This window comes from Halichoeres trimaculatus, unplaced genomic scaffold, assembly GCF_033239565.1.
Source record: "Halichoeres trimaculatus isolate MK-OKI-2021-1 unplaced genomic scaffold, fHalTri1.1 fHalTri1_scaffold_7, whole genome shotgun sequence".
In the NCBI taxonomy this organism is placed as follows: domain Eukaryota; kingdom Metazoa; phylum Chordata; class Actinopteri; order Labriformes; family Labridae; genus Halichoeres; species Halichoeres trimaculatus.
The window spans coordinates 17,757,329-17,780,680 of record NW_027437185.1 but is presented as its reverse complement, the minus strand read 5'-3'; the positions used below and the strand labels follow the sequence as shown (position 1 = coordinate 17,780,680).

Below are 23,352 nucleotides of genomic sequence, written 5' to 3'. Positions count from 1 at the left end.
GTGCGACACAAAACAAACATCCTTTCTTGTCTCTACTGAGACAAACAAGAGATTTTTCGCCCTGGGTTTGGTCTCTCAGGCAGCCCCGCTTGTCGGCCTGCCTGGCCCCGCCTCGTTTGCTACAATTGGCAGACGGTAGCTAAACCATTTTGTTTTATCGCAGGGCCTGCGTCTACCTGGGAAGAATTACTCAGGGACAAGTGCCCAGCTTGGCTCAGTTTCCGGAAGATCATTGTAGCCTTCCTAAAAGAAAGAAAATGGAATCCTGAAATCGTACTCGGGTTAACAGTTCAGCAATTTTCAGAGAGTACTGAAAGAACATCTGGGTTGTGCGAATACACCGATTCTGACATCACCGAACAGGTAATCAAATGTATTTGTGATGACGGACTGTTTATTCCTCTTGATGTCTTAATTTTCTCCAGCTAGCTAAATTTAGCTTGTTAGCTTCGGTAATTTACTGGCTGTGAACGTCACTACTTGACGTCGACTGCTTAGCTTGAAGCGATGCTAACAGGGTTGTTGATATATTTTTTTGACCAAAACTTGGACTTTAAATCATCATACCGTTTATAAAAACAGGGAAATGTCGAGTTTATATCGTGTTTCTATTGTCGCTGTAATTTTATATAAAAAACAAGAATCTAGGGTAATTTTTTGGGACATTTAATTAGAAGTTACTTGCTAAGTTAGCATTAGCTGAAAGAAGGAATCTTGCCGTGAGTATATATAGGATGTAAGCCGCTCGGCTAGTTAACATGGAAGATAGCAGATGTTAGCGCAGTAAACGCTCAACGTCACCGGGGTTGTTTTGAAATCACAGAGGCACCTTTTCGTTAGTTATAGATATTGTGTTTTACTTCGATATCTCCTGTCGGCCATCAGCTATATGGTTGGCTGTACTTGATGTCAGGCTCTAAACTAGTTATCATTGTCTGAAGTTGCCACAGTTAGCCACCGTGCTAAAAGGTAGCTAGCGTAGGCTTAACCAGGTGATGCCATTTTGTTTTTATCTTGACTTTGTGCAACACACTGCATTCCTACAGGACGTAGAACTTACGTACCTCAACATTTATTTCGAATCTTTACCCACTTAATTGTTAGATTTGAAATCATACTTCAGAAAAAGCGCTGAACAATGTTGTAAACAATAGTACGTCCCAACAGTAACTTAGCATGTCAAACCATGCTAACATGAGCTACAGCGTCGATGGCTGAAGTGTCCAGTGTGTCACACTGAGTTACTGGATTTCTCGTGTTGATTTTATATGCTGAGCTACCATAACGTTCACATTTGTTCGTGGAGTGGATATACTTGATCGTCAAGTCACTAATTTTGTGTTTGCTGCTGTTTGATGGCCCCGGTGCTACAACAGTCTTGGTAGCGTCACATTCACTCGTTTAGAATTATCTCGCAGAAATTTTTATGCGAGTCCCTTAATACATCATGTTTTGATCCCCTTTTAATGCAGTATCTCAATCTTACTGAGGATTGGAGAAGATCCCTCGACCCCCCCTCCCTTCTGAATCAATGGAGGGGTCTGACAGTGTGGATCAGAGTGGCAGTGACCAGCCAGAGTCACCACGCAGGAGACAGCAGGACCGCCTGAGCAGGGAGGAGGCCTTCTATCAGTTTGTCAACAATCTCAGTGATGAAGACTATCGTCTCATGAGAGACAACAATCTTTTGGGCACCCCAGGTAAAAGCCTTTAATCTCATTACCCCAGTCTGTAGTCTTGTGACAGGGATCTGTAATTGTGGCAGTTCTTGTATTCAGACAACTCAGTAATTAGCAGTTTCCTACAAAATATGAAATGGGCCAGTTACAAAACTCAAGTCACATTGCATGTGTACTCATGTAGAAACTTCTAATATTGTTTATTTTCAGCATATGTGAAATGCAAGGTGGTTATGTCAACTGGTGATTTTATATTCTGGCTTTGAGGGTCTTGTGTATAAGCGGGGCTGAATTATATTTCCTACTTTTAAGTGTAAAACAGATAGCTGTCTGAGGTTCAAGATGGTACCAGGAACACCGAAAAGAAAGCATAGTTATGGAATATTTATTCTTTAGATGACAGAACTTTTTAAATACACATGAAATGTACATAAAAAAGCATTCAGTGAGACTTATGAGGGTACACTGCCTATAGAATAAAGCAGTGATTCAGGGCTGAGTCTTATACAGTTGGAAAATTTGACACACCACAGGTTGCATATGTTACGGCTCCACTAACCTTTACATAGAATATCATTTTAAGCAGTCTCACAATGCCAGTTATTAACCTGATTAGCCAACCCAGAGTTACTGTGAGTGTATTCACATAAAACAGGCATCTTAGGCAACTTAAGAGTAGACAGACAAAATTTAAGTTGTGCACAATAGACTTGACTATAATTCCTCCAGTTTGATCCCTGAAACTTTTTTAATATTTACTAATTCTTGTTGTGTCGGTTTTAAACATCAACAGCCTAGATGGTATGTTATGATGATGATATAGTCTAATATTAAAATGTAACATAAACCAATAAGCCTGCGCAATGTCACATCTTCGTCTTGCGCACTTATCAACTTGTTATTAGCAGATTCAGGTGTCTTTTAATTTATAGTGTTAGGAAAGCACAAACACAGTTGTCCTGAACAAAACCCTTACAAATCAGATACGTCTTCAGAAGTTAACATGGTGATTGACCTTGATAAGAAGTAACTCACTTTTGTTGTTAAACCCCACTTTTAACCCTGAGGGTGCCTCAATAACTGCTAATCCTGCTTTGTAATTTACCTCTTAGGCCGGTTTAGTTATAAATATAGACATGCTCCTTTACCCTAGCTGATCCCTAAAATAGTAAAAATTTGGTATTTAGGGAAATGCTCATTACTTTTAATACTACTCTTCTGACAATAGAGTGCCTTAAGCTAGGCATACACTGTGCAATATTTTAAATGGTTTGACTCAGCTCAATCTCAAACTGCGCAATTCGATCACTGAGTTCAAAAGTTTGCAGCCCACGAATCATGTTCTCACACTTTACGTCCTGATGCTCTGATGCGGCTGGACTGCTCACACTATACGTCCACGCGTATCTGTGTCCTCCTATGGCGCTTGGGAGCAGGACTCTTGTATCCAGCTCTGCAACACCAATAGAAGGAGAAGAAAAAAAAACGAAGTGGGAGACGCACACCGAGGATGCTCAACAAAAACCATCACACTACCTTGGCAGTTTGTGCCATTCTGTGCGAACAGACAACAACCAAAAAAAAAAAGGAAGAAAATGTGTATGGACTGGGAATTGGCCAGGCAGACTCTGGTCTCTCAATTCTTCAGTGTGAACAGGAGGTAAATAGGGACAGCTAAATTGAACTTAAGACCAACTTTTAGATGCCACTTCAGAGATCACGCATGCTCTTTGTGAGGCAAGTTGGCTCGTGGTACTGCTTCTACTGTGCGATATCTTCACAAGGAGCGACCAGGATTTCAGACATGTTTCATTCTCTTGTAATCAGCAGTTTCGTATCGGGAGCATGTTGTGAGGTGTCAATCTCTCCTCGTTACCCTCCGTATACTACACATCTAAAAAACAGTTGCACAAGTGGCAAATTGTCTCAAAACAAGCAAACAATCGCACAGTGTGTGCCCAGCTTTAAGCCAAATTACAGGTGGACAACTTCAGAATCTTAATTTATGTGTTGGTTAATCTTATCGAAAGTTTACTTCATTATTACTTCTTAGTTTTATCTTTGTTCTCCTCCATGCCTATGTCTTCAGCTTGTGTGAGTGAAGGAGTTTTATGGAGCTTTAAGCTCAGATACAGCCAGTTCTGGATTATTCACAATAAACAAAATGCAGCAGACTATGAGCTACTGAAGACGCTCAATCCATTTCTGTCCCAGGACAGTGGAAGAAGGAATGTAAGTTTGGAGCATCCTTTAGCAGAGCCTCCTGCAGAGAGAGGGCATTGAATGGACAGTGGCATGCCCTGGTAAGTCTGAAGGTTTTCAGTATTTTCCTGTAGCTGTGTCCATACACAGAAAAGTTGCAGCTCATCTGTGAAAAATGTTAACGTTTTGTATCTCTTTCACCTAAGCTGTCAGTCTGCTATACAAGTGCCTCTTAGTGTGTCCCTTTGCCACATTAAAACTGTGTGCTCTTTTCATTGGAAGTCAAGTATCCGACCGTTTCCCACCACTTGCAAGTTTCAACTGGCTTACACTAGTGGTCACACTAAAGAGGAGGAAATGAACCCTTCATAACCTTTAAAAAAGGTTGGATTGGAAAAACTTATTCTGCTTCTGAGACAAGTGTTTTGTTTTGTTTTGGATTGTTTCAGGAGAGGCAACTGAAGATGAGCTGATCAGTAGACTTCAGCAGATAAAAGATGGTCCAGAGAGGCAGGATACCACCCCTGCCCCTGAAAGTGTAGAGGATCCAATTGGTAATTTTTTAAATGTTTTATTTCTAATATATTTAGCTTTGTTGCCAATTTCAGATGATTTGTCACTTGTTAACCTTGCTGATTTCAGAACCACCAGAAGACTCTGAGGATCCTGCCAGTGGTAGCCTCTTGGACTTGCTGAACACAGTGAGACGAACGGGCAACACAACTAGAACTGGGCATCGTGGCAACCAGTCATGGCGAGCCGTAAGCCAAACCAACCCAAACAGTGGCGATTTCCGCTTCAGCCTTGAGATAAGTGTGAACCGCAACCTGGCTGAACAGCAAGCAGCTGCTGGAGGGGAGCAGCAGGTGCCGCCCGAGGACTCCCCAGAGGAGTCTTCAGAAGTGTCTCCTGAGGGCCCTCAAGAAGAGTCTCCAGAAGTGTCCCTAGCAGAGTCACCTGTCGGCCAAGAGGTGTTGGCAAATGTCGAACCTGAGGTCCCCATGGAGACAGAGGTGGTGGAAGAACCAGTTGTTGAGGAGTTAGCTGTTGTAGTGGAACCAGAGCCTGAACTAGAAGAGTTTGTTTCACAAGAGGTTTTAGCAGAACCACCCAGTCCACCTGCTGCAGCTTCCCCACCAGTACAACCCCCACTTTCTCCTTCTCCACGCAGAGGGCAAAGAAGACCCCGCAGCAGGAGCCCAGAGCCACGCAGGACTAGGGCCCGTACAGCCAGAAGCCGTTCCCCTCTCATCTTGGATCTGATGGATGGTCTCTCTAATCCTCGTGGTGCTCATGGCTTTCAAGGCCCCAACTCCTCCCACATTGACTCCACTGTTCCTCAAGTGGAGGGCAGTTCTCGGACTCGACAGCATGTCCTTTCCAGACAAAGCAATGCAGAAAGTGATGTTCAGCCTTCTAGGGCTGGCCCAGAAACTGCTCCAGAGACACAAAATGTCACACCTCAGGAAGGAGAGGCTGCTGGGGGAGAAGGAAGTGCTGCAGGGCGCCGCCCCCCTACCATTATGCTTGATCTCCAAGTGCGCCGTGTGCGTCCAGGTGAGTACCGCCAGAGAGACAGCATTGCCAGTCGTACCCGCTCACGCTCCCAGAACTCTAATAATACATTTCTTTATGAGAGTGAACGTGGCGGATTTCGAAGGACTTTTTCACGGTCCGAGCGTGCTGGTGTCCGGACCTATGTCAGCACGATACGCATCCCTATCCGAAGAATCTCTGATGCAGGTTTAGGAGAGGCAACCTCAATGGCTCTCCAGTCTATGATTCGGCAGATTATGACTGGTTTTGGTGAACTCGGTTACCTCATGGATTCAGATTCAGATTCTTCAGATTCTAACCGAGGAGTTAACACTACCGCCGATCTTGCCGAAGCTCTCAACAACCCAGATGCTGTTCCTGCCACCCCTCCTTCTGCTGAGGCTGATGAACCCCCAGTGGTTACTGGAGTCAGAGCAAGGACAGCTGAAAGTGACGTAGATGAGAGCCTTGCCAGTGTTCCACCTGCCTCTGGTGGCAGGGCTCGACCTAGACCACCTATTAATCTAGAAGAGCCCAGCTCACTGCCCTTCCTGCGGCTCGCCCACTTTTTCCTCTTAAACGATGATGATGAGGACCAGCCTCAAGGGCTGACCAAAGAGCAGATTGACAACCTCTCCATGCGCAACTTTGGGGAGAGTGATGCCTTGAAAACTTGCAGTGTATGCATAACTGAGTATGCTGAAGGAAACAAGCTACGCAAGCTTCCCTGTTCTCATGAGTACCATGTGCACTGCATTGATCGCTGGCTGTCTGAAAACTCCACCTGCCCAATCTGCCGCAGGGCTGTCCTGGTGTCAGCCAACCGAGAGAGTGTGGTGTAGCTCTCAAAAGACTGCAGGCCTTGTGTCACAACCAACGTTGATAGGTATCCCAAGTCTTTGAGGAGGATTTAAGAAAAATGTGTTTCCACTGTTCACTTTTCATACCATTTGTGAGGTTGATTTTAATGAAGTCACAGGTTTGATTTCAGGGTTCTCCATACAGTTATTTAAGGACATTATCGTTCTCCAGTCAGACGTTTATTATTGCAGAATAAAGTAAGACATGAGCAAAGCATGTTGGTCGAATCAACATGAAGTGCATTACATCATGCTATGCTCTGGTAGACCGTTTTGTCATGAAGAATCCCTTGGTTTAAAAATGCTGCACACCTTCAGGTAGTTCAGGCACAATTATTTTCTGGTATTGGCTCCCCGAAATGGTGCCCTATTTACCAGAATGGGGTTTTGGTAAAGTTCCTCGTTACACCAGTTTAAAGTGTTAGCTGTAAATAAGCTTGTAAAAATAATTTTGATTCAAAGTTTGTATCTGTAATTTGGTAATGGATTGTAAATTATGTCATACAAAGATTAGAGTGGTGTTGATGGAAACTACTCTTTCAGAGCATCCCTAAACATGGCATCAGATCAAGTCTTTCAGTTTGCAAAGCAGAATGATTTCGTGATTGTGGTGTCCCCAAAAGATGTAGAACATCAATTGGCTCAGCATGTACGTTGTGACCAAAAGAAACCGCTCTTTAGCTGTGGCATAAACCCTGAGCACTGAATTGTTTCCAGAAATAAGAATATGGAATCTATAAAAGTAACACTATTTTCACTTCTGCGAAATGCAATTTTGAATCCTGTAACAGCTCTTTTCTTGTTAAATTAAAAAAAAGATTTTGTATTAAGGCCAGAAATTAGGGATGTCTCTGTAATGGTAGTAGATATTGGGTTGATAACCGGACTTGGCATGTGAATTTTCCCACCTGTAAAATACTCTACTAACAGGCATGACTTCAGACATTTGAAAATAGTTGCTGGTGCCTCTTCCACTTTTACTTTTTCATGTTCAACAATGAGCTCACAATCATTTTTTTTCCATCAATTTGATCCTGCGTCTTTGTTTTCTGGTACATATTTTTTCTCTCATATGACTGATGATTTAAGTTTTCCGAGCTGGTGAAGCATGTAGTACAACGATTCCTTGGTCATCTTGAACGAAATGTGGACTCTCTTCAGGATTTCTCCTCCTGCTGCTTCATCTGAATGGACAACAAGTCACAACCTAACTTATCTAATAAGAGTTCCAAGTGTTAAACATACCAAATTCATACCATCCTCCTGTCATTCAACGGCTTCAGCAGGAAGTTAAGAAACTTGCCTTTTATATTCTCCTTCTGCCTCATGAGCAGATGCTCCATATCAGTGTGCAATACATGCTAGGTTAAAGTAGGGAAATATAAACCATGATATTAATGTATTCTATTGTTAAAGCCGTTGTTAAAGGCTAAAATCTTAAATGAAGACTTATTACCTTTTTAAATGTGTTTAAGTTCATTTTAATTAGAAGTTCTGTAGGTTTTAATAGCACTGTTATTGAACAGAAACACTGGCCTAAGGAGGAGAAGGCAACACTTAGTGCCACCCTGCCATGTTTCTTGTTTCACTGTTTGATGTTTTTGCCACAGATATTACCTCCCTTGAGACAAGCGTGGGAAATAACAATTTGAATGCAAGATGTTGTCATTGTTGAACACCATAATAAACGTGTAAATGAAATGTATGATCCCTTTAAGGCCTTGATTTAGCTTTGGCCTTCCTCTGTGATCCACCCGTTGCAGTATGTAACTGGGTGTCAGATGAAACTAACTGCTCAATTAAAAAAAAGTTGTTATGCTTTGAAATGAGTTAAAGGTATGTATTCTGTACAGTCACTCTACTGTTATTTTGTTTTCCACATAGATGCACACATGTAATAATTCTATCTTGTGGGTTAAATATTGTGCATATAGTTTTGTCCCTTTGATTTCACTGCTAAATTACATTTTTAGTTCCTACCTTTTAACATCTTTGAAAGGTGTCAAAGAGTTGTACGATGACCACACTGATGGTGGTAATGCAAATATTGTTTCCCTTAAAATCAGTGGTGTCTGCGTTATTGATCACTCCATCTCGGCTCTTGCACAAGTTCTAGGACTAGCACCCCTGCTGGTAAAAAAGAAAACTCCCAATTATTACATTTTCCTCAAAAACATTTGACATTAACATGTGTTTTTTGTTGAGCCACTTTTAATGAGTAGTATAAGAATTCATAAAAACTGACCAAATGCTACCGTTCAAGGACCACGAAGGACGGTTAGTTTATAGTAGGCCTATTGTGTTAGGACTTCTTGCCTCCGTGCCCCGTCTATGGTCGTGTGTTACAGCGGGTTTCATTTACAAGCCACGGAGGTGGACAAACAAGGAAGTGTCGGTGACAGACTGCGGCAAGGATGGCGCTTCGGTCCGTCGGGAATCGTGTGTGGCACATTAATAGAAGCTGTTTCAAGGTAAATTCGTGTGAATGTCCTCATGTCGTATCATAACTTACGTCGTCGAAACACTCAAACTGTATTTGTTCCGTGAAGTAGTTTATGCTTATCTCGGGAGAAAACGTGCTTGGACTGAAACACTATCTACCTCTGTTGATTAAATTTACATAAACACATACACAGAGCAAGAAGTGTAGGTTAAACCGAAGGTGGGCCATCAGTTTTTACCAAATGTACGTTTTCGAGACAGTTTTAGTTTTCAACAATTCAAATGTAGCACCTGCTTTCACCACAGAGTGGCGCTGTTGGTTCAGGATTCAATATCAATGTCTAATGTTAATGTCTGCAGGGAGACCCACTTATAATTTTCTTTTTTTCATTATTTGTAGACTGTTTCCACCCAAATAGTGGTTGCTGACAGGTTTAAAAGTAGCTGTCCGGTTGAAGTGAGCCATCTGGACCATTTGGTTCTGACAGTGAAAAGTGTGCAAGACACTGTCAACTTTTACACCTCAGTACTGGGCATGGAGGTCATCACTTTCAAGGTAAATTTGGTTATTTCATTATCATAGTTATTGTTGTTATCAAAAAAAGTGTGACCCAAGGGCTAACAATAAGTGGTTACACTTTTGTGTTTACTTGAATAACTTTATTAATGTTTGAACTGGTCAGGGAGACAAATTTCATTTCATAAGATTACTTGTAATAACAACAAAGGATCTTGAACCTTGAACTTTGAAACCATTAACAGTTAACAAAAGTTGTGCACAAAGGGCTCAGGTGAAGTTGTGTACTCCATTACTTTTAGTAGTTTAGTTAAAAACCAGCCACTAGATGGCAGACTTTCATTAAATCAATGCAACCTTACTCAACAAATAAGTCATGTACCAGAGACCTTGGGCTCCTAACAACCATATGTTCTGTCTGCGTTTTGCAGGGAAACCGAAAGGCTCTGGGTTTTGGACAGCAGAAGTTTAACTTACATCAGCTGGGTCAGGAGTTTGAACCCAAAGCCAAGTGTCCAACTTCAGGGTCTGCAGACCTGTGCCTTATTACAAAAACACCCCTGGCTACAGTAGCTGCACATCTAAAGGTCTCTTAACCTTTCTACACCTGTTGTCATCCTTCTTGTTCACCTTAAGAAGGTTGGCTTTGTTTGCCACATTTTGTTGCTACCAAAATGCTGAGTGCATTTTTTTCTGGTCTTTTTTTTTGCAGGTCTGTGGAGTCCAGATAGAGGAGGGTCCAGTGGAAAGGACTGGTGCTGTGGGGACTATCACCTCCCTTTACTTTAGAGACCCGGACTACAATCTTGTTGAAGTGTCAAACTATAAACAATCTTCATCTGAAGGATCTTCTTGAGACATCTTTGGCCTCAATGGGAATTCATATGAGTTCCCTTGAACACTCCTTTTTTGCCTGTCCTGCTCTCCATGATTACACTTTAAAAACATGTGTAAGGTAAATGTACTGTAACCACAGATGTACTATTTTCAGCCTGGGACTGATTACATCAGTCTGCTGGACACAGAAATTGTTCTTGTGCAGATTTGCTAATCAGTAATTTCTTTTTTAATAATGTGTAAATCAGACTTTTTTAGCACAAAGTTTAAGATGGAAAAATGAAAAATATATTCAGCCAAAGATGTTGTTCGCCGAGTATGCAATTGTAAGAGTTTCTCCTTCACAAAACAAAATGGTACTGAAAAACTTTTTTTTTTTTTAATTAAAACCAAAGGTTATTTCACCAACCATTGCCCTGTGTTTTGTGTTATTTTAAACACACTCCAAATAACATTTGGGGTTGTATTGCTGTGTGCTATTGCTCTATTTTAACAGTCTTTACAGCTCCAGTATATTACCTCTGTAAGAGTCTTAACCTCAGAGTTACCATGCTGGAAAAAAATGTTTTACAATTTTCATTACAATGACTTTTTTGTAGTCTGAATACATTTAGATTACTATGTTAAAGTGGTCTGGTGAGACTTCATACAAAAAATACCTAATTGTACACTTATGATCCACTTAATGAAGTATGCTTATGATATTTTGACATTTTTACTTATTTCAAACATAAGGGGAAAAATAAATATATAAGACTTTTTGAAATTACATCAAAAAATAAAAGAAATGCTGTTTTTTTCTCTTCTGACAATGTTGATTGAATCAAAAGAAAATGTTTGATCAGTTGATGCAAGGAAAGTTTACAGTAGTATATTTCAGCAATAGGACCATTTTAAGTGTTTCACACAACACATTTAAAGCATCATTACAGAGCAGAAAAAAAGATAGTTTAAAGGGCACAGCTGTAGTCTAGTGATTAGACTGTGTGCTTCATATTCAAAAGCTTGTCAAAGCAGTCTAATCAGTCTAAGTCAGATGTATGACACCTTTAACCAACAACCATAAAAGCTGAACACAGTGGTTAAACATGTCTAAGTCAGATGTGCAAAAAATGGCCCGTATATCCTTTCTTTCTGAATTACTGAATGTTTTCTATGACTGCCAGGGCACATTATGTTGAACATAAAAAGGTAGAAACATAGTAAACTACAAATCAGTAAGCACTGTTGCCTATATTGCCCATACATGGGATCAAAAGTACTTTACCAAAAATGTAACTTTTCTAATGGGTAAAACTCCCGGCCCAAAAGAAACAAAGTTAATCCAGAACTGAGATGTCTTCCACTGTCCTTTTCTAAACCCCCATCTGCTCATCATCAAAGCTCAGGTGCACCTTTGTCACGTGTTCCTATAGTCACAACACCTGAGCTTACTGGCAGCCTTGATCAAAGTGCTTGGAAACTGTAGATAAACCATTTTGGAACTGGAAAATCCATCAGCGTCAACTGTATAGTCAGAGAGTCGCCTGTAGAAGTATTAAGTTCCTCGGCTATTGTGCTACCCTGTTTGCTGTAGGTGCAAAGAGAAAAGAAATCTTCACTCCTCTTACTTGACCTTATTGTTGTTAGTGTTTTTCCTAACAAAAAAGTCTTCTAGTTATAATAAACTTTTACATCCTGGGGAGTTTTTTGTAGTTGTTGTCTTTTTGCTATATTTAGCACAGGGATATTTCCTTTCAAGAAACACCACATAAGAGGAACTATTTAAAGGAAAACTGCCATTAAAAGACAACGCTTCATCTTCTCTGAAATCTTATTGACTCATCACTTAATTTCCTTGTTGTATTTCTGTCTCACTGGGTCATTTAGATAAAACTATCATTAGGAGAATTCTTCATTTATTGCCACTTGCCAAAAAACAACTCTTCCTCTTCCTTGACCTCAAAAAAGAAATTGTCTCATTTATCCAGACCTCCATGTAATGATAAAACATCTTTATTAGGCTTTTTTTTTTTTAATTTACAGAGAAACTCCAAACAATCAGATGCTCTTTTATTGCGATATAGAACAACTCAAACTGCCAATTTAGTTCTAATTTTCTCCATTTTATGATCATCTGGTATTAGCAACACAGCATTTGTTTACTGTGACCAGACATTGTGACGTCAGGGTTTTTATTAATTTATGTATTTACTATATTATTATTATCATTATCATTATCATTATCATTATTATTATTATTATTATTATTATTATTATTATTATTATTATTATTATTATTATTATTATTATTATTATCATTGTTGTTGTTATTTGGATGCCTTTAAAAATGAAATTTCCACTGCTGGGCTCATTGACCAATCCACTGAATAATAAGAAAAACTTTGTCAAAATTAACTTTTTGAAAAACAGGTCAAAAAGGATAGTGTCTCTATTTTCTTACATTCAATACCACTCTTTATTAATCATTAGCGGGTTTTTTTTTCTTGTGTAAAAACAGCCCTGCTTCAAACTTAATGGTACTTCTTGGTTTCTGTGTAAGCAGGCCACCACCCCATGCTTCCCAGACAGCTGCCTTTTCCTTCTGTGCACTCGTCAAACATTAACTTAAGAACCTCAGACTAGACGCTCTTTCCCATCAGTGCTTCACATCCAATACTTCCCACTCTCGTTTCCTGTACTCAAAATGTCCACACTTGTCTGAAAAAGTATCTCCCTGGCATAAATGTCTCAGTTACTGAATAACTTTTCTATTTCTGTAAAGTTTCTTCTTGTTTTAACCGAAGGACTTTTCAGTGCTTGTTTTTTGAGGCCCTGCAAACATTCACTAAGTTTTGAGTCCTTTTCCTGGCAGTGATTGACCCTCCTAATGAAACACTATGCTGTACTTAGCGGCTTTATACATCACTCCACAAAACCTTTTGTTCTACTGCTGATTATGTTTTTACTCCACACTTAATCTTTCTTTATTCTTTCAGGTGTGTTTAGGGTACCAAAAGAAAGAGATTTTAGTGGTTTTAAGCAGTTTTATTCAAACAAAGGGACATATATGCTACATCTGTATAATAACATGTCAAACAAGAATCCTTTAATATATTAAGACCCCAAAAATAGTGTCAAGTACATAATTGTGCAAACAGTAAGTATTTAAGTATTTACAAACCCTCCTTCATTTTACCTTTGCAATATTACCACACATCATTTTACAATTCATTGAATTTAACATTAACACTTAAAAAGAATAGCAAACAACAATTTAGCACAATGCAGATTTGAACAGATTCTGAATTAGCTCATTATTTTTGGTCAGTATCAGTAAAAGGCATAGCAATAAAAGACATTTCTTTCAGTGAAGTGGCCGATAGCAGCTTTAAATGTAACCCCTTAGCTAAGTGCAATAGTCAAATATCTTTATGTTCACATCTCCTTTACATTTAAGAGGAAAACACATTAGCTGGACTGCTTATGTGTTCATGTGACATAGAATGATGTAGTTCTGCTGTTTCGTGTGTCTGTGAATGTTCATTGCAGCTTTGACAGAAGGACCCTGCAGTCTTTAAGTCTGTCCAGCTCCTCCACCACATCCACCAGCCCCTCCACCTTCTCTGAGGGAAGCACCACCCCTGCGTTGTTCCTGAACTTCTTCCTCAAGCTCTCATCGGTCAGAGGGTTGCGCCAGTGGCCATAGAAGGTGTCGCAGCGTCCCTTCAGGATGTCTCCGCCAACAAGAGTCACCTGGACTTCACCATACATGAGGTTGAAGTTCGCTGGGTTGTCTTGAGGATGCTCCACATGTACACGGCTCAGCAGGGCGTGCAGGTCAGAGCGATTCATGGCAGCGGGTGTGAAGGACTCAACGGTCACCTCTCCATCCAGGAGGGCGCTGCAGGCGTTGAACTGGAAGGAGTGGCGTGCCTCGTGCTCTGAGTCAGGGAAAGGCCTGTTAATGTACTTTGATTTGGGGACTCTGAGCAGAATGTCTTGGACTTCTGCCGGGGAGACAGTGCCAGGACCGAGCCCCACAAGAAGCTTATGAACTGAGGCTGCAGCATCTGCCACCCAGTGCATCCCCAGATGGGCGGGGAAGCGCTTGAAGCCCATGTCCTGCTCCTCTAATAGGAACACATGGCTGTCATTATTTGGTGACTCTAGAGGCTGTGGCACATAATCTTCATAAAAGGCACTGAAGCCAGCCACACCAGGAACAGCATCCAAGACTAAAGAACTGGCCTCAAGGCCTCGGGAGGCCAGGAGAGCAGCCTCCAGCCCCAAACGTGAAGCATTACCTATATGCAGGGGTTTAGACTGAGTGGCAGCATTAGCCATTGGAGCTCCTGACAGAGATGCAGCTATAGCCAAGGCATGACTGCACTGGGAGGGATCCAAAGACAGGAGGCGAGCGCAGGCGGCTGCACTCCCCATGGTCCCTACAACCGTAGGAGGGTGAAACCTGGTGACGAGGAGAAACAGACACAGACAGAGGGACTTTGGTCAGGCGTTTTGGAACTGTTTACTCTCTTGTGTCTAAATATGTTTCCTATGATTCATTTTGTCTCTTCACAGATACTTCTTTATTCAGCCACAGTTTATGAGACGGCTTATTTAAACAGGGGTTCAGACATGTCAGTGTAAAAAGACAAACAATGTGGTGGGTCATTTGACTTGGTGTAAACACATGCCAAATGGAGACCTGTGTGATATTCTCCACCACATGGCTAATTGTGCTAACACTACCCACAGAGACCCTGCTGTCCCTGAGATGAACATAATAACACGGCTTTCACAGCTCATTGACACCACTAAGAGGCTGCACATTACACTGCAGTGGCCTCCTTGTAAACCACACTGCTGAGTTCAGCAGAGTTCAGTTTGGATCTGTAAAGAACCATGTGGATACTTGTTTTTTATGTAGATTATATTAATTAAAATTCAACAAGGAGCAGACTTCATATCTGTCAAATGATCACCAAGGAAGACCCACTTAAGTGTAGAAAACCTACTGCAGTGGCTCTATAGGCCAATAAATGACAGTATGTGTGCTCACCTCTTGGGGATGTTGCGGGCCTCATTAGAGAACCTCATCAGCCGGCCCTGGATCTCAATGCCCACGTTGAAAGCCAGCAGGAAGTCAAGGCCACTGAGTTTTCTGTTAGTCGGCATCATGTCGCTAAGTGCTAGCACAGCAGGGAGGACAGCTCCTGAGGGATGAGTGGCAGGGTGCCATGTATCATCGAAGTCCATGGAGTGAGTCTGCAGCATGAAAAATGAAAACACATTTTAATTTTAAAATACTGGAGCATCATAGAACACATAATTCTTTTTAAATATGTAACTTAAGGAGATGATTATTTGCAGATTTCCATGTTAGTTGTGCTACATGATCACAGAAGCAAAAGGCTCTTAGCTAACTGGAGTTTATTAGCTTTCTATATCTGTCTTCATTCTCTGTGACCTGGAAAATACCATTTTTTCCATAACAGGCTGAAATGCATGTAACAAAATAACACACCAAATGTTTGCTGGAAAATTTTGTATTAGGCTTGTGCCATTTTTCTATTTTAACTATTGTCTGCTATGTGGTTTGCAAACAAGACAGGGCATGGCTGGGTATAAAATAGCTGCAGTACTGGGTGTAAGTGTACTGAGGAAAAGTGTGACCCATTAATTCCACCAAAACAAACTTACCGCCACTCCGTTGACAAAAGCTGCTAGTGTTGGTGAGAGTCTCGTGCCTCTGCGTCCGTACACGGAGCTGATGTCATCAGGAGCGTACATGTACTGAGGGAGGGAAGATGGAGACAGGTAAATGCTGGGCTTTGTCTCAGGACATTAGCATTACAGTCAAATGTCGTGTTGTTAGCGTCACACGAGCTTTAAATTAGAAATCGTTGGCATATCATTCTCTGGTTGAAAGCTCCATAATTTCTTTTTCATGTGCCAAAGACCGAAATTCAGAGTAAAAGGTCATCAGACCTTTACCTGTCCTCGAGCTCGGCTCTATGACAAAAATAGGTTCAAAAATAACCAAACTTTTTCACTCATCTCTTCTCTTCTCTCTTCACATAATTGTTAACTTAGGTGTAAGGTCAAGCATTTTCTCTCATCAGTCTAATCGCCTCTTATGAGCTGAGACCTTCAGGACATTTTTTTCCTGTGCCTCACCTGGCAGTGCTGCAGGGCCAGCTCAAACACGTCTGTTGTGCTGCCAATCAGACCAACTCCAATGCTGTCCAACACCATTCTTTTGCTGCGGTGCAGCACCAGAGAGGACAGGTGCTGGGGCCTCACTTCACTGATGAACTTCCCAAAGCTGGCTGTGACGGTGTCCTCTGGGGCTGGCTGCTTCAAGACTGCAGAATGAAAGAAAAGCTAAGGAGTCAATAAAAGAGATCTCTTCATCAGAGGACAATATGCTTCCTTTGTTTGTCCAGGGTAAGTCAGTTTTTTTTTTAACAGTGATTTTTACCTTCCACTGCAGACTTGTGCAGCCCTCTGACAGCCAGCACTGGTCTCATGGTTTTCTGCAGGACAAAATGTACAAAATGGCATTTTTTAGCTATTTTGTCTAACATTTTAAAACTACTGTGTGACGTATATTGTTTTGTCAATCATTTCTGACCTTTTACAGGAACACTGAGATTTTAGGACTTATCTTTTTTGGACTCAGATCTCATTAAGCCAATAACTAATTTCCCTCAGCCTCTGTGCCTCCTTCAAAGAGCTATTATGCTGCTGAGGTGGTGCTGTAAACAGGTGTGGTACAGTGTGTATAATCTGCTTCACATTTACTGAGAGCGTGAAGAGATTTAAAAATTATCTTCTGCCTTGGACCCATCAAAAATACCAAAAAAAAAAAAAAAAGATTAAATAAAAATATGTATATTCAATCATTACATTTAATCAAACCCCTGACTGGGGATATGTTTACTTTTCAGAGTCTACAGAAATGTCGACAAGTTTTTTCTTTCATGACATATAAAAAAAGTATTAATGTGACATAAAAAAGTAGAAAGTCTCAAATCATTACCTGTAGAGTGGAGATCATGGCTTCAGCTTTCTCTTTCTTTTTTTCTCTCTTCTTGATGCAGTCAACTTGCAGGCAAAGGCTTCCGATGGATGCTGATACTCTTCGTATAAGAGTCTCTGCCTTATATAGTCCAGGATTCAACGTGTCTGATGAAACTGACCTGGGAGGAACAGGGAAACACAAGGTTATTCTTAACAACAAAAAAATGCACCAGATAAGTAGGAATTTCCATAACTGGAGTCAACATCATCATCATCAGAGGAGAAGGAGGAGGTGGAGGAGGAGGAGGAAGGTGTGGTACTGTATTGTTTAAGGTGAGGAGCTATGATGTCACCACCTAGGTTACGGGGAAAAGGATGAGGTTGGGGGATTTTTATCCTCAGCTCCTCCTACAGCATACAGCTGAGCCTTATTTATGTCAAACTTTCATCCCTGCTTCAGAACAACACATCAGATCACAACTCTGAGCATCTTCATCAGGTAAGGCTTCATGATCATTCTTTTAATACTAGTTAGCACTTACAGTACATGACATGCAAATTTAAAATGTTACAGAATTAAATGATAATGATAAAAAGAAATCTTAACACATTCAGATGCTCTGTGGAAAACAAAGGAAAAATACTTTTTAAAAACTCTATTTCTGACATCAGTACAAATCTGAACTTCACAAATACATCAACGTTATCAATGTTACATATTAAAATCATTAAATTTTTGTTTTTAGGTTATAATGATTAATAAATGTGCTTACTTATTCCAGTAATTACAGCAGCAACATAATATACAGCCTCACCTCTGTCTTTCCTGAACTGTAACACCACGAGAGTGGGTCAGCCCACTAATGATTGGGCAGGGTTATATAGTCTCAGCTTTCTGTAAGTGTTCAGGGAAATGAGACAGAAAATAGCCTGAGAGAGGGAGGAATGTTAACTGTTTTTAAAGGCTTCAGAACTTCAGCCTTTTATTATGATTTATTAATTTATTACTTCTTTGTAAAAAAAAATTTTGAAAAAATGTTCATTTTGCTGCATTTTTAAGAGCCATTTCTCCAATCACAAAGAGCTGGCTCTGAGTCTTTAAAAACAAAGTCCATCTGACACATTACCTGTAACAACACTTCAGCCAAGATAAGGAGTGTATTTCCAGTGTATCATATGAGTGATTTCTGCATTGAGTACTGTATATTAAACTTCATAAATAGACAATAAAGAGGTTTCAAAGTTCATGGATAATTTTACGAGTCATTTGTTTTATTGTTTTTACAAAACTGCAGTTTGACAACAAAGACACAATGGCAGCATCAGATGGTTTTCCAGCCAGTTTCTATGGAGAACCAGGAGTGTTGGGCATGTTATCCAATGGGATCAGTGCATTCCTGGTACTTTTGCAGAACTTTAACAGAGCGCACACTGGCATTGCGCCAGCAGGAGTGGAGAACATACTTGCAGGTGAGGCTCCTACCTATCAAAATTAATAAAGGTTGATAAAATCTTACCTGTCTCAGTAATTTCAGTTTCATTTTGTGTGTGTTTTATAGGTGTTCATCTCATCCTGATTGGTGGTGTTTGCCAGCTGGTGGCTGGACTACTCTCCTTTAGAAAATACGACCACCTGAGTGGCACTGCCTTCATTGGCTACGCTGCTCTCTGGGGCAGTTATGGTGCCACCAGAATCTTCTTTGGTGCTTACACTGCAACCAATATGACAGCGTCTGTAATGGTGAACAATTTGTCAATGTCAGCTTTCACAGTGAGCAACATTTCCATGAATGCAACCCCAGAGATCTCTGTTAGTCATTTAAATCAGTCTATTGAAGAGTCAGCCATCGCTGGTCTCGTCCCGTACATCCTCCTGTCTTTCCTCCTCGCCTTCTGCTCTGCCACAGTCAACTACATCATGCCTTTTGTTTTTGGGGCCATCACACTCACTTTAGTGTTTGAGGCAGTTAGTCTGGTATCAAGCTCCTGGGCTCTTGTAGTCTCAGGAGTTTTAGAGTTGCTCATTTTGATTTTTGCCATCTATGGTTCAGCTGCTCTGCTTCTCAAAGGCCTGACTCAGCGCCTGGTCCTTAAAGGTTTTGGCACCCCCCTTTTTAATGTTCTCCTGCTGGGCACCACCAACTCAGCAAGTGCCAAGAGCATTGGCCAAGAGAAGAAGAAAAACACAAAATATGCTGAGCCCATAGCCTTGGGTTTCTTCTGTGACACCGTTGCCCCCTTCATCTTTGCTTTCTACAGCTTTGGGTACATGAAGTCCTTTGGCTTAGGGGCTGCGTGGGTCTCCATCGTCACAGTTGCTCAGCTGTTCTCTAGCTACTATGCCTTTCTGCGCCAAGACTGCTACCACACCACCAAGTTTGGCCTCCATGCAACATACTGGCTGGTCAAAGCTTGGGATGAGTTTGTGGTATCTGCTCTAGATTTAGATAACAGTGAAGTGTTTTCAGGGAGGGGCACGATGGTGGGGAATTGGTTCTTTGTGATGGCAGGTTTGGTACTTTGTGTGGGAAGTCTGAACACAGATGTTCTTGAACTGATCCACAATGTGCTGTTTGTCCTGGTCACAGTCTCAACAATCCCTCAGATCCCTCCTCAGGGGTACTACATCTTCTTTGGTGTAACATGCTCCCTGTTCACTGCAGCGTCCCTGTACGGCACCTTCACACGCCTTATCAACACCATAGCAGAGAAGTCTCTGATCCCTGTGGGGGTACAGCCTGTCTCTACAGACCGGTTTAAGAAGGCTTTTCAGTGCTGCATGACCAAGATGGGGGACCTTCCCCAGACTGACCAGGTCACAGATGCCCTGTTCTACATTCTGAATGGGGTTGCAGCACTTTCAGCTCTTCATGCAAAACCTTCAAGCACGAATCTCACTTATCTTCATCTGACCGTTCCCTGGGTGCTCATCTCTGGAGCCATCATCCAGGTATACGTCAGCCGGCTGCAGGTCAATGGTGGGCGCCGCTTTGGGTCAGTCATCTCATCCATTTATGTGGCAGTATGGGCAACCTGGACCTGGTTCAGATTTGCAGGTATGTTTTACAAATACATGACAAAAATAGAGTTTATTTATTATTTAGAAGTAAAACCTGACCATGAGTTGTTCTTCTCCAGGTGACCTCCTCCAGATTTCTCAAGAAGCAGCTAACGCTTTTACAGCAGGAGCCATCGCTCTGCTGGTCATTAACGCTTTCCTAATGCTGATTGGTAAGACCAAATAAAGATAAGTATTACAATAAGAATAAATCAGTAACTCTGTTCTGAACTTGATTTTTTTTTACAATTGTTTTTACTTAGCTGCCTACTGGGACCTGGTTTCACTGTTTCTGACCACCATCATGGAGGTTGTTCTGGTCTGTTTCTTGCTTTCCACTCTGCAGCGACTGCCATATGAACTAGAGAGTGAGTAGAAGCTTTTTAATATCTGAAAATGTCTTGAATTATGACTCCAGTCACTAACTGAAACATGCAAACATTCTCTCCACAGTGGCCATGCTTGCACTGTTTTCGATCATTTGTGTATACGGCGCTCTGGCTTCTCTGGTAAATTGCATCTTCTGTCAGACGCTGCTGCCCATGGGCCCTCCTTTAATTAAGGTAACTGATTTTTGTGGAGGAACTTTTTTTTTTTTTACTCCTTTTACAGTTCTGTATGAAAATCCTGAAAGTTTATGTTTTGATATTATGTCTAATAAATGAAAATATGATCTTTCTCAGGTGGGTAAGAAGCAGGATTCTGAACCTGAACTGCCCTGTCCTGTGGCCAATTCTGGACTCACCAGTGGTCTCCTGAAGATTGCTGGCCTTCTGGAGCAGGGAGGAGTGTGTGGTATTCCCACAGACACTGTGTATGCTCTGGCTGCCTCCTGCAAGAATCCCCAAGCAATCGAGAAGATCTACAACATTAAAGTGAGCATCTGAAAGATAGATCATTACATCTTATTTTAATATTGAATCTCTGCAGCATGAAACTCATTAATATGTTATCTGTGAATTCTTCCAGGACAGACCAGCAGAGAAGCCCATCTGTATCTGCATCTCTAATGTGGAGCAGCTGGTGGCAGCCAAGCCTCCTTTCAGTCCTCTTCTGTGGGAGTTTATGAGGAATGTGTATCCAGGAGGCATCAGCTGCATTGTTAGCAAAGGAGACTGGCTCTACAGACTGGGTAAATATTTTATTGCAAGTTAAAAATTTCTGGATTGAACGCCATTTTATATCAAACACATTTCTATACACAATACATCAAAAATCTGTGTTCACCTCACCCTCTGATTTCTCTCATGTAGGAGTGGGACCAGCTTATGACCGCGTTGGCACCAGGGACAGCATCATGATCCGCGTCCCTGACCACACGGTAACTGGACACCTGTGTGACATCACAGGACCCCTCGCTATTACCTCAGCCAATCCCAGTGGAGAGTCAGACAGCACTCACCACAGCATGGTCATCAAGTTAGTATCTCTTCATCGCCTGTGTCCTGTTATGTAACTGACCAACCGGGGACAGCTCAATGCTCCCGTTTGAAGAGATGCATTAACTGTTTTTACAAATGCAGAATGATGTGCTCATCAATCATCCTTTGAAAACAGATTGAACAGTAAGTAACCATTTCCTTCTACTTTCTCCACAGCCGACTGGGACACAAGCTCCAAGGAGTTCTGTGCGACGGAGAATCAAATGAAGTCATTGCTTCCACTGTGGTCAACTGCCTGAGGATTGATGAAGGTAAAAAGCAACGATACTCCAACTGAAGTCCCTGTTATCTGTGTTTACAAGGTAACTTTTTACTAAAGCATACTTTTTTCTTTGCACAGGGACCATCACCATTTTAAGAGAAGGCTGTGTCCCCGCAGTGAAAGTCCACCAGATCTTTGACAGAGTGAAGAGCAACATGTTGTAAAAAGATCAGCTCTTCAACTCCTGGGTTTTTATGAATTAAATCAAGGGTTGCTTCATAAACCACATGAGAAGAAATGGGAGAAAGTTAGAGTGCTGCTTCATGTAAATGTGTTTCTCAGTGTATTGGGAAATGTTACAGAGGACTAAATGTTATTGCATTAGGAAGGAAGTTGATGTTTAAGTTTGTATATATTAAAATATATTTAAATGTGTTTATGAAATCTCTGTCAATGATAGATATTTTTTCTGAGGTGTATTTATGTTTTTAAATGATATAGTACAATCACCCTTAGCTCTGCATGTAACGCACTGTACATCATTGTTCTGAAAAAAATCTTGAAATAAAAACATTTTGACATATTTCATGTTCCAGTTGAGTCCTTTCAAGCAATGTATGGATACTAATGCTGAGACCAATACAGCCAACACCCAACCCACATTGTGATGATAAAGAAAAAAGCAGGAGGAATACATTGCCCAGATGAGGCCGTGCAAATCTGTGCTAAAAGTGGTTTGCAGATTAGGCCACTCCAAATGTACTTCAAATCAAAATTGCTGTTTTAAAATCTTTGGTTGTACAGTTTAAAAATCATCCACGAAACAACTAAAAGCCTGGTACTGAAGAGGCAGACTTACTCTTTGCAGACAGAAAATGAAAAAGAAAGCCCAGTGTCAGTCTGAATAGACTTTCTAGACTTTCAGGACTTGACACTTGATCCAACCATTTACTGGTATCAGGGAACTGGGAACAGTTCTTCGAGCTATTTGAAGAAAGTTCCTGAAAGATAAACACAGATTTGAAGGTTAGCAGTTTGAGAAAAGAGGTTAGAACACAGACATCTTTGATCTTTTGTTTGAAAGCTGAAAAGGAAAAGTTTTAATTGTAAATGTAATTGTAAATTGTAAATGTAAATTTTTAATTACTCTGAACTGGGCGGCCATGAAATTAGGAAGGATACAGCATTTTCCTTAGTTGCCACACGTGCTGATGTGAAACCTACATCAGGGGCATCAGACCAACAAATACTTGGTCCTTTTTTTTTTTTTTTTTTTTTTTTTTTTTTACTTCTGTGTTTTTTTAGTACAGTTCCAAAAAAAGTATGTGAACCCTTAGAGTTTCCCAGGTTCTGCATAAATTGGTCACAAAATGTGTTCTGATCGCCATTAAAGTCAGAACATTAGACAAACCTAGTCTGCTTTAACTACTTCCACAATGGAGGGTTTTACGTTTTCATGTTTCTGTTGAACGTGAACATTCACACAGCAGAGTGAAAAAGGAATTTGAGCCCCTTGGTAATGACTTCTACAATGTGCTGTAGACTATGTATCAATTAGTCTCTTTTCGT

At 41.0% G+C, this 23,352-nt stretch overlaps 4 protein-coding genes across 4 annotated transcripts; 3 read left to right on the top strand and 1 right to left on the bottom strand.

The window, feature by feature from the left end:
- Positions 1-96: 96 nt before the first annotated feature.
- rlim (ring finger protein, LIM domain interacting) lies at positions 97-8,170 on the top strand. The gene is made up of 4 exons (XM_074674271.1): positions 97-363; positions 1,473-1,700; positions 4,331-4,435; positions 4,524-8,170. The coding sequence occupies exons 2-4, from the start codon at positions 1,532-1,534 to the stop codon at positions 6,257-6,259; spliced, it is 2,010 nt and encodes a 669-aa protein (XP_074530372.1). The 5' UTR covers positions 97-363; positions 1,473-1,531; the 3' UTR covers positions 6,260-8,170.
- A 236-nt stretch (positions 8,171-8,406) lies between these two features.
- glod5 (glyoxalase domain containing 5) lies at positions 8,407-10,427 on the top strand. The gene is made up of 4 exons (XM_074674395.1): positions 8,407-8,748; positions 9,120-9,275; positions 9,668-9,823; positions 9,949-10,427. The coding sequence occupies exons 1-4, from the start codon at positions 8,692-8,694 to the stop codon at positions 10,090-10,092; spliced, it is 513 nt and encodes a 170-aa protein (XP_074530496.1). The 5' UTR covers positions 8,407-8,691; the 3' UTR covers positions 10,093-10,427.
- Positions 10,428-13,595: 3,168 nt separating this feature from the next.
- Positions 13,596-16,645, bottom strand: irg1l (immunoresponsive gene 1, like). Its single transcript, XM_074673647.1, has 5 exons — positions 16,540-16,645; positions 16,236-16,423; positions 15,759-15,851; positions 15,118-15,323; positions 13,596-14,523 (listed from the first exon to the last, which is right to left on the bottom strand). Exons 1-5 carry the CDS (start codon positions 16,643-16,645, stop codon positions 13,596-13,598), a joined length of 1,521 nt encoding a protein of 506 aa, XP_074529748.1.
- A 3,953-nt stretch (positions 16,646-20,598) lies between these two features.
- On the top strand, positions 20,599-22,072 carry LOC141793109 (threonylcarbamoyl-AMP synthase). Its single transcript, XM_074673490.1, has 6 exons — positions 20,599-20,702; positions 20,823-21,014; positions 21,109-21,271; positions 21,393-21,558; positions 21,738-21,832; positions 21,922-22,072. Exons 1-6 carry the CDS (start codon positions 20,682-20,684, stop codon positions 22,005-22,007), a joined length of 723 nt encoding a protein of 240 aa, XP_074529591.1. The 5' UTR covers positions 20,599-20,681; the 3' UTR covers positions 22,008-22,072.
- Positions 22,073-23,352: the final 1,280 nt, after the last annotated feature.

Coding starts and splice junctions, on each gene's coding strand:
- rlim (XM_074674271.1), top strand. CDS start 1,532: ATGGAGGGGTCTGACAGTGTGGATCAGAGTGGCAGTGACCAGCCAGAG. Junction 1,701..4,330: donor CAATCTTTTGGGCACCCCAG/GTAAAAGCCTTT, acceptor GGATTGTTTCAG/GAGAGGCAACTGAAGATGAG. Junction 4,436..4,523: donor AAGTGTAGAGGATCCAATTG/GTAATTTTTTAA, acceptor TGCTGATTTCAG/AACCACCAGAAGACTCTGAG.
- glod5 (XM_074674395.1), top strand. CDS start 8,692: ATGGCGCTTCGGTCCGTCGGGAATCGTGTGTGGCACATTAATAGAAGC. Junction 8,749..9,119: donor TTAATAGAAGCTGTTTCAAG/GTAAATTCGTGT, acceptor CATTATTTGTAG/ACTGTTTCCACCCAAATAGT. Junction 9,276..9,667: donor TGGAGGTCATCACTTTCAAG/GTAAATTTGGTT, acceptor TGCGTTTTGCAG/GGAAACCGAAAGGCTCTGGG.
- irg1l (XM_074673647.1), bottom strand. CDS start 16,645: ATGTTAGACAAAATAGCTAAAAAATGCCATTTTGTACATTTTGTCCTG. Junction 16,424..16,539: donor GCACAAGTCTGCAGTGGAAG/GTAAAAATCACT, acceptor TTCATTCTGCAG/TCTTGAAGCAGCCAGCCCCA. Junction 15,324..15,758: donor CTTTTGTCAACGGAGTGGCG/GTAAGTTTGTTT, acceptor TTCATGCTGCAG/ACTCACTCCATGGACTTCGA.
- LOC141793109 (XM_074673490.1), top strand. CDS start 20,682: ATGGGCCCTCCTTTAATTAAG. Junction 20,703..20,822: donor TGGGCCCTCCTTTAATTAAG/GTAACTGATTTT, acceptor GATCTTTCTCAG/GTGGGTAAGAAGCAGGATTC. Junction 21,833..21,921: donor CTGCCTGAGGATTGATGAAG/GTAAAAAGCAAC, acceptor TTCTTTGCACAG/GGACCATCACCATTTTAAGA.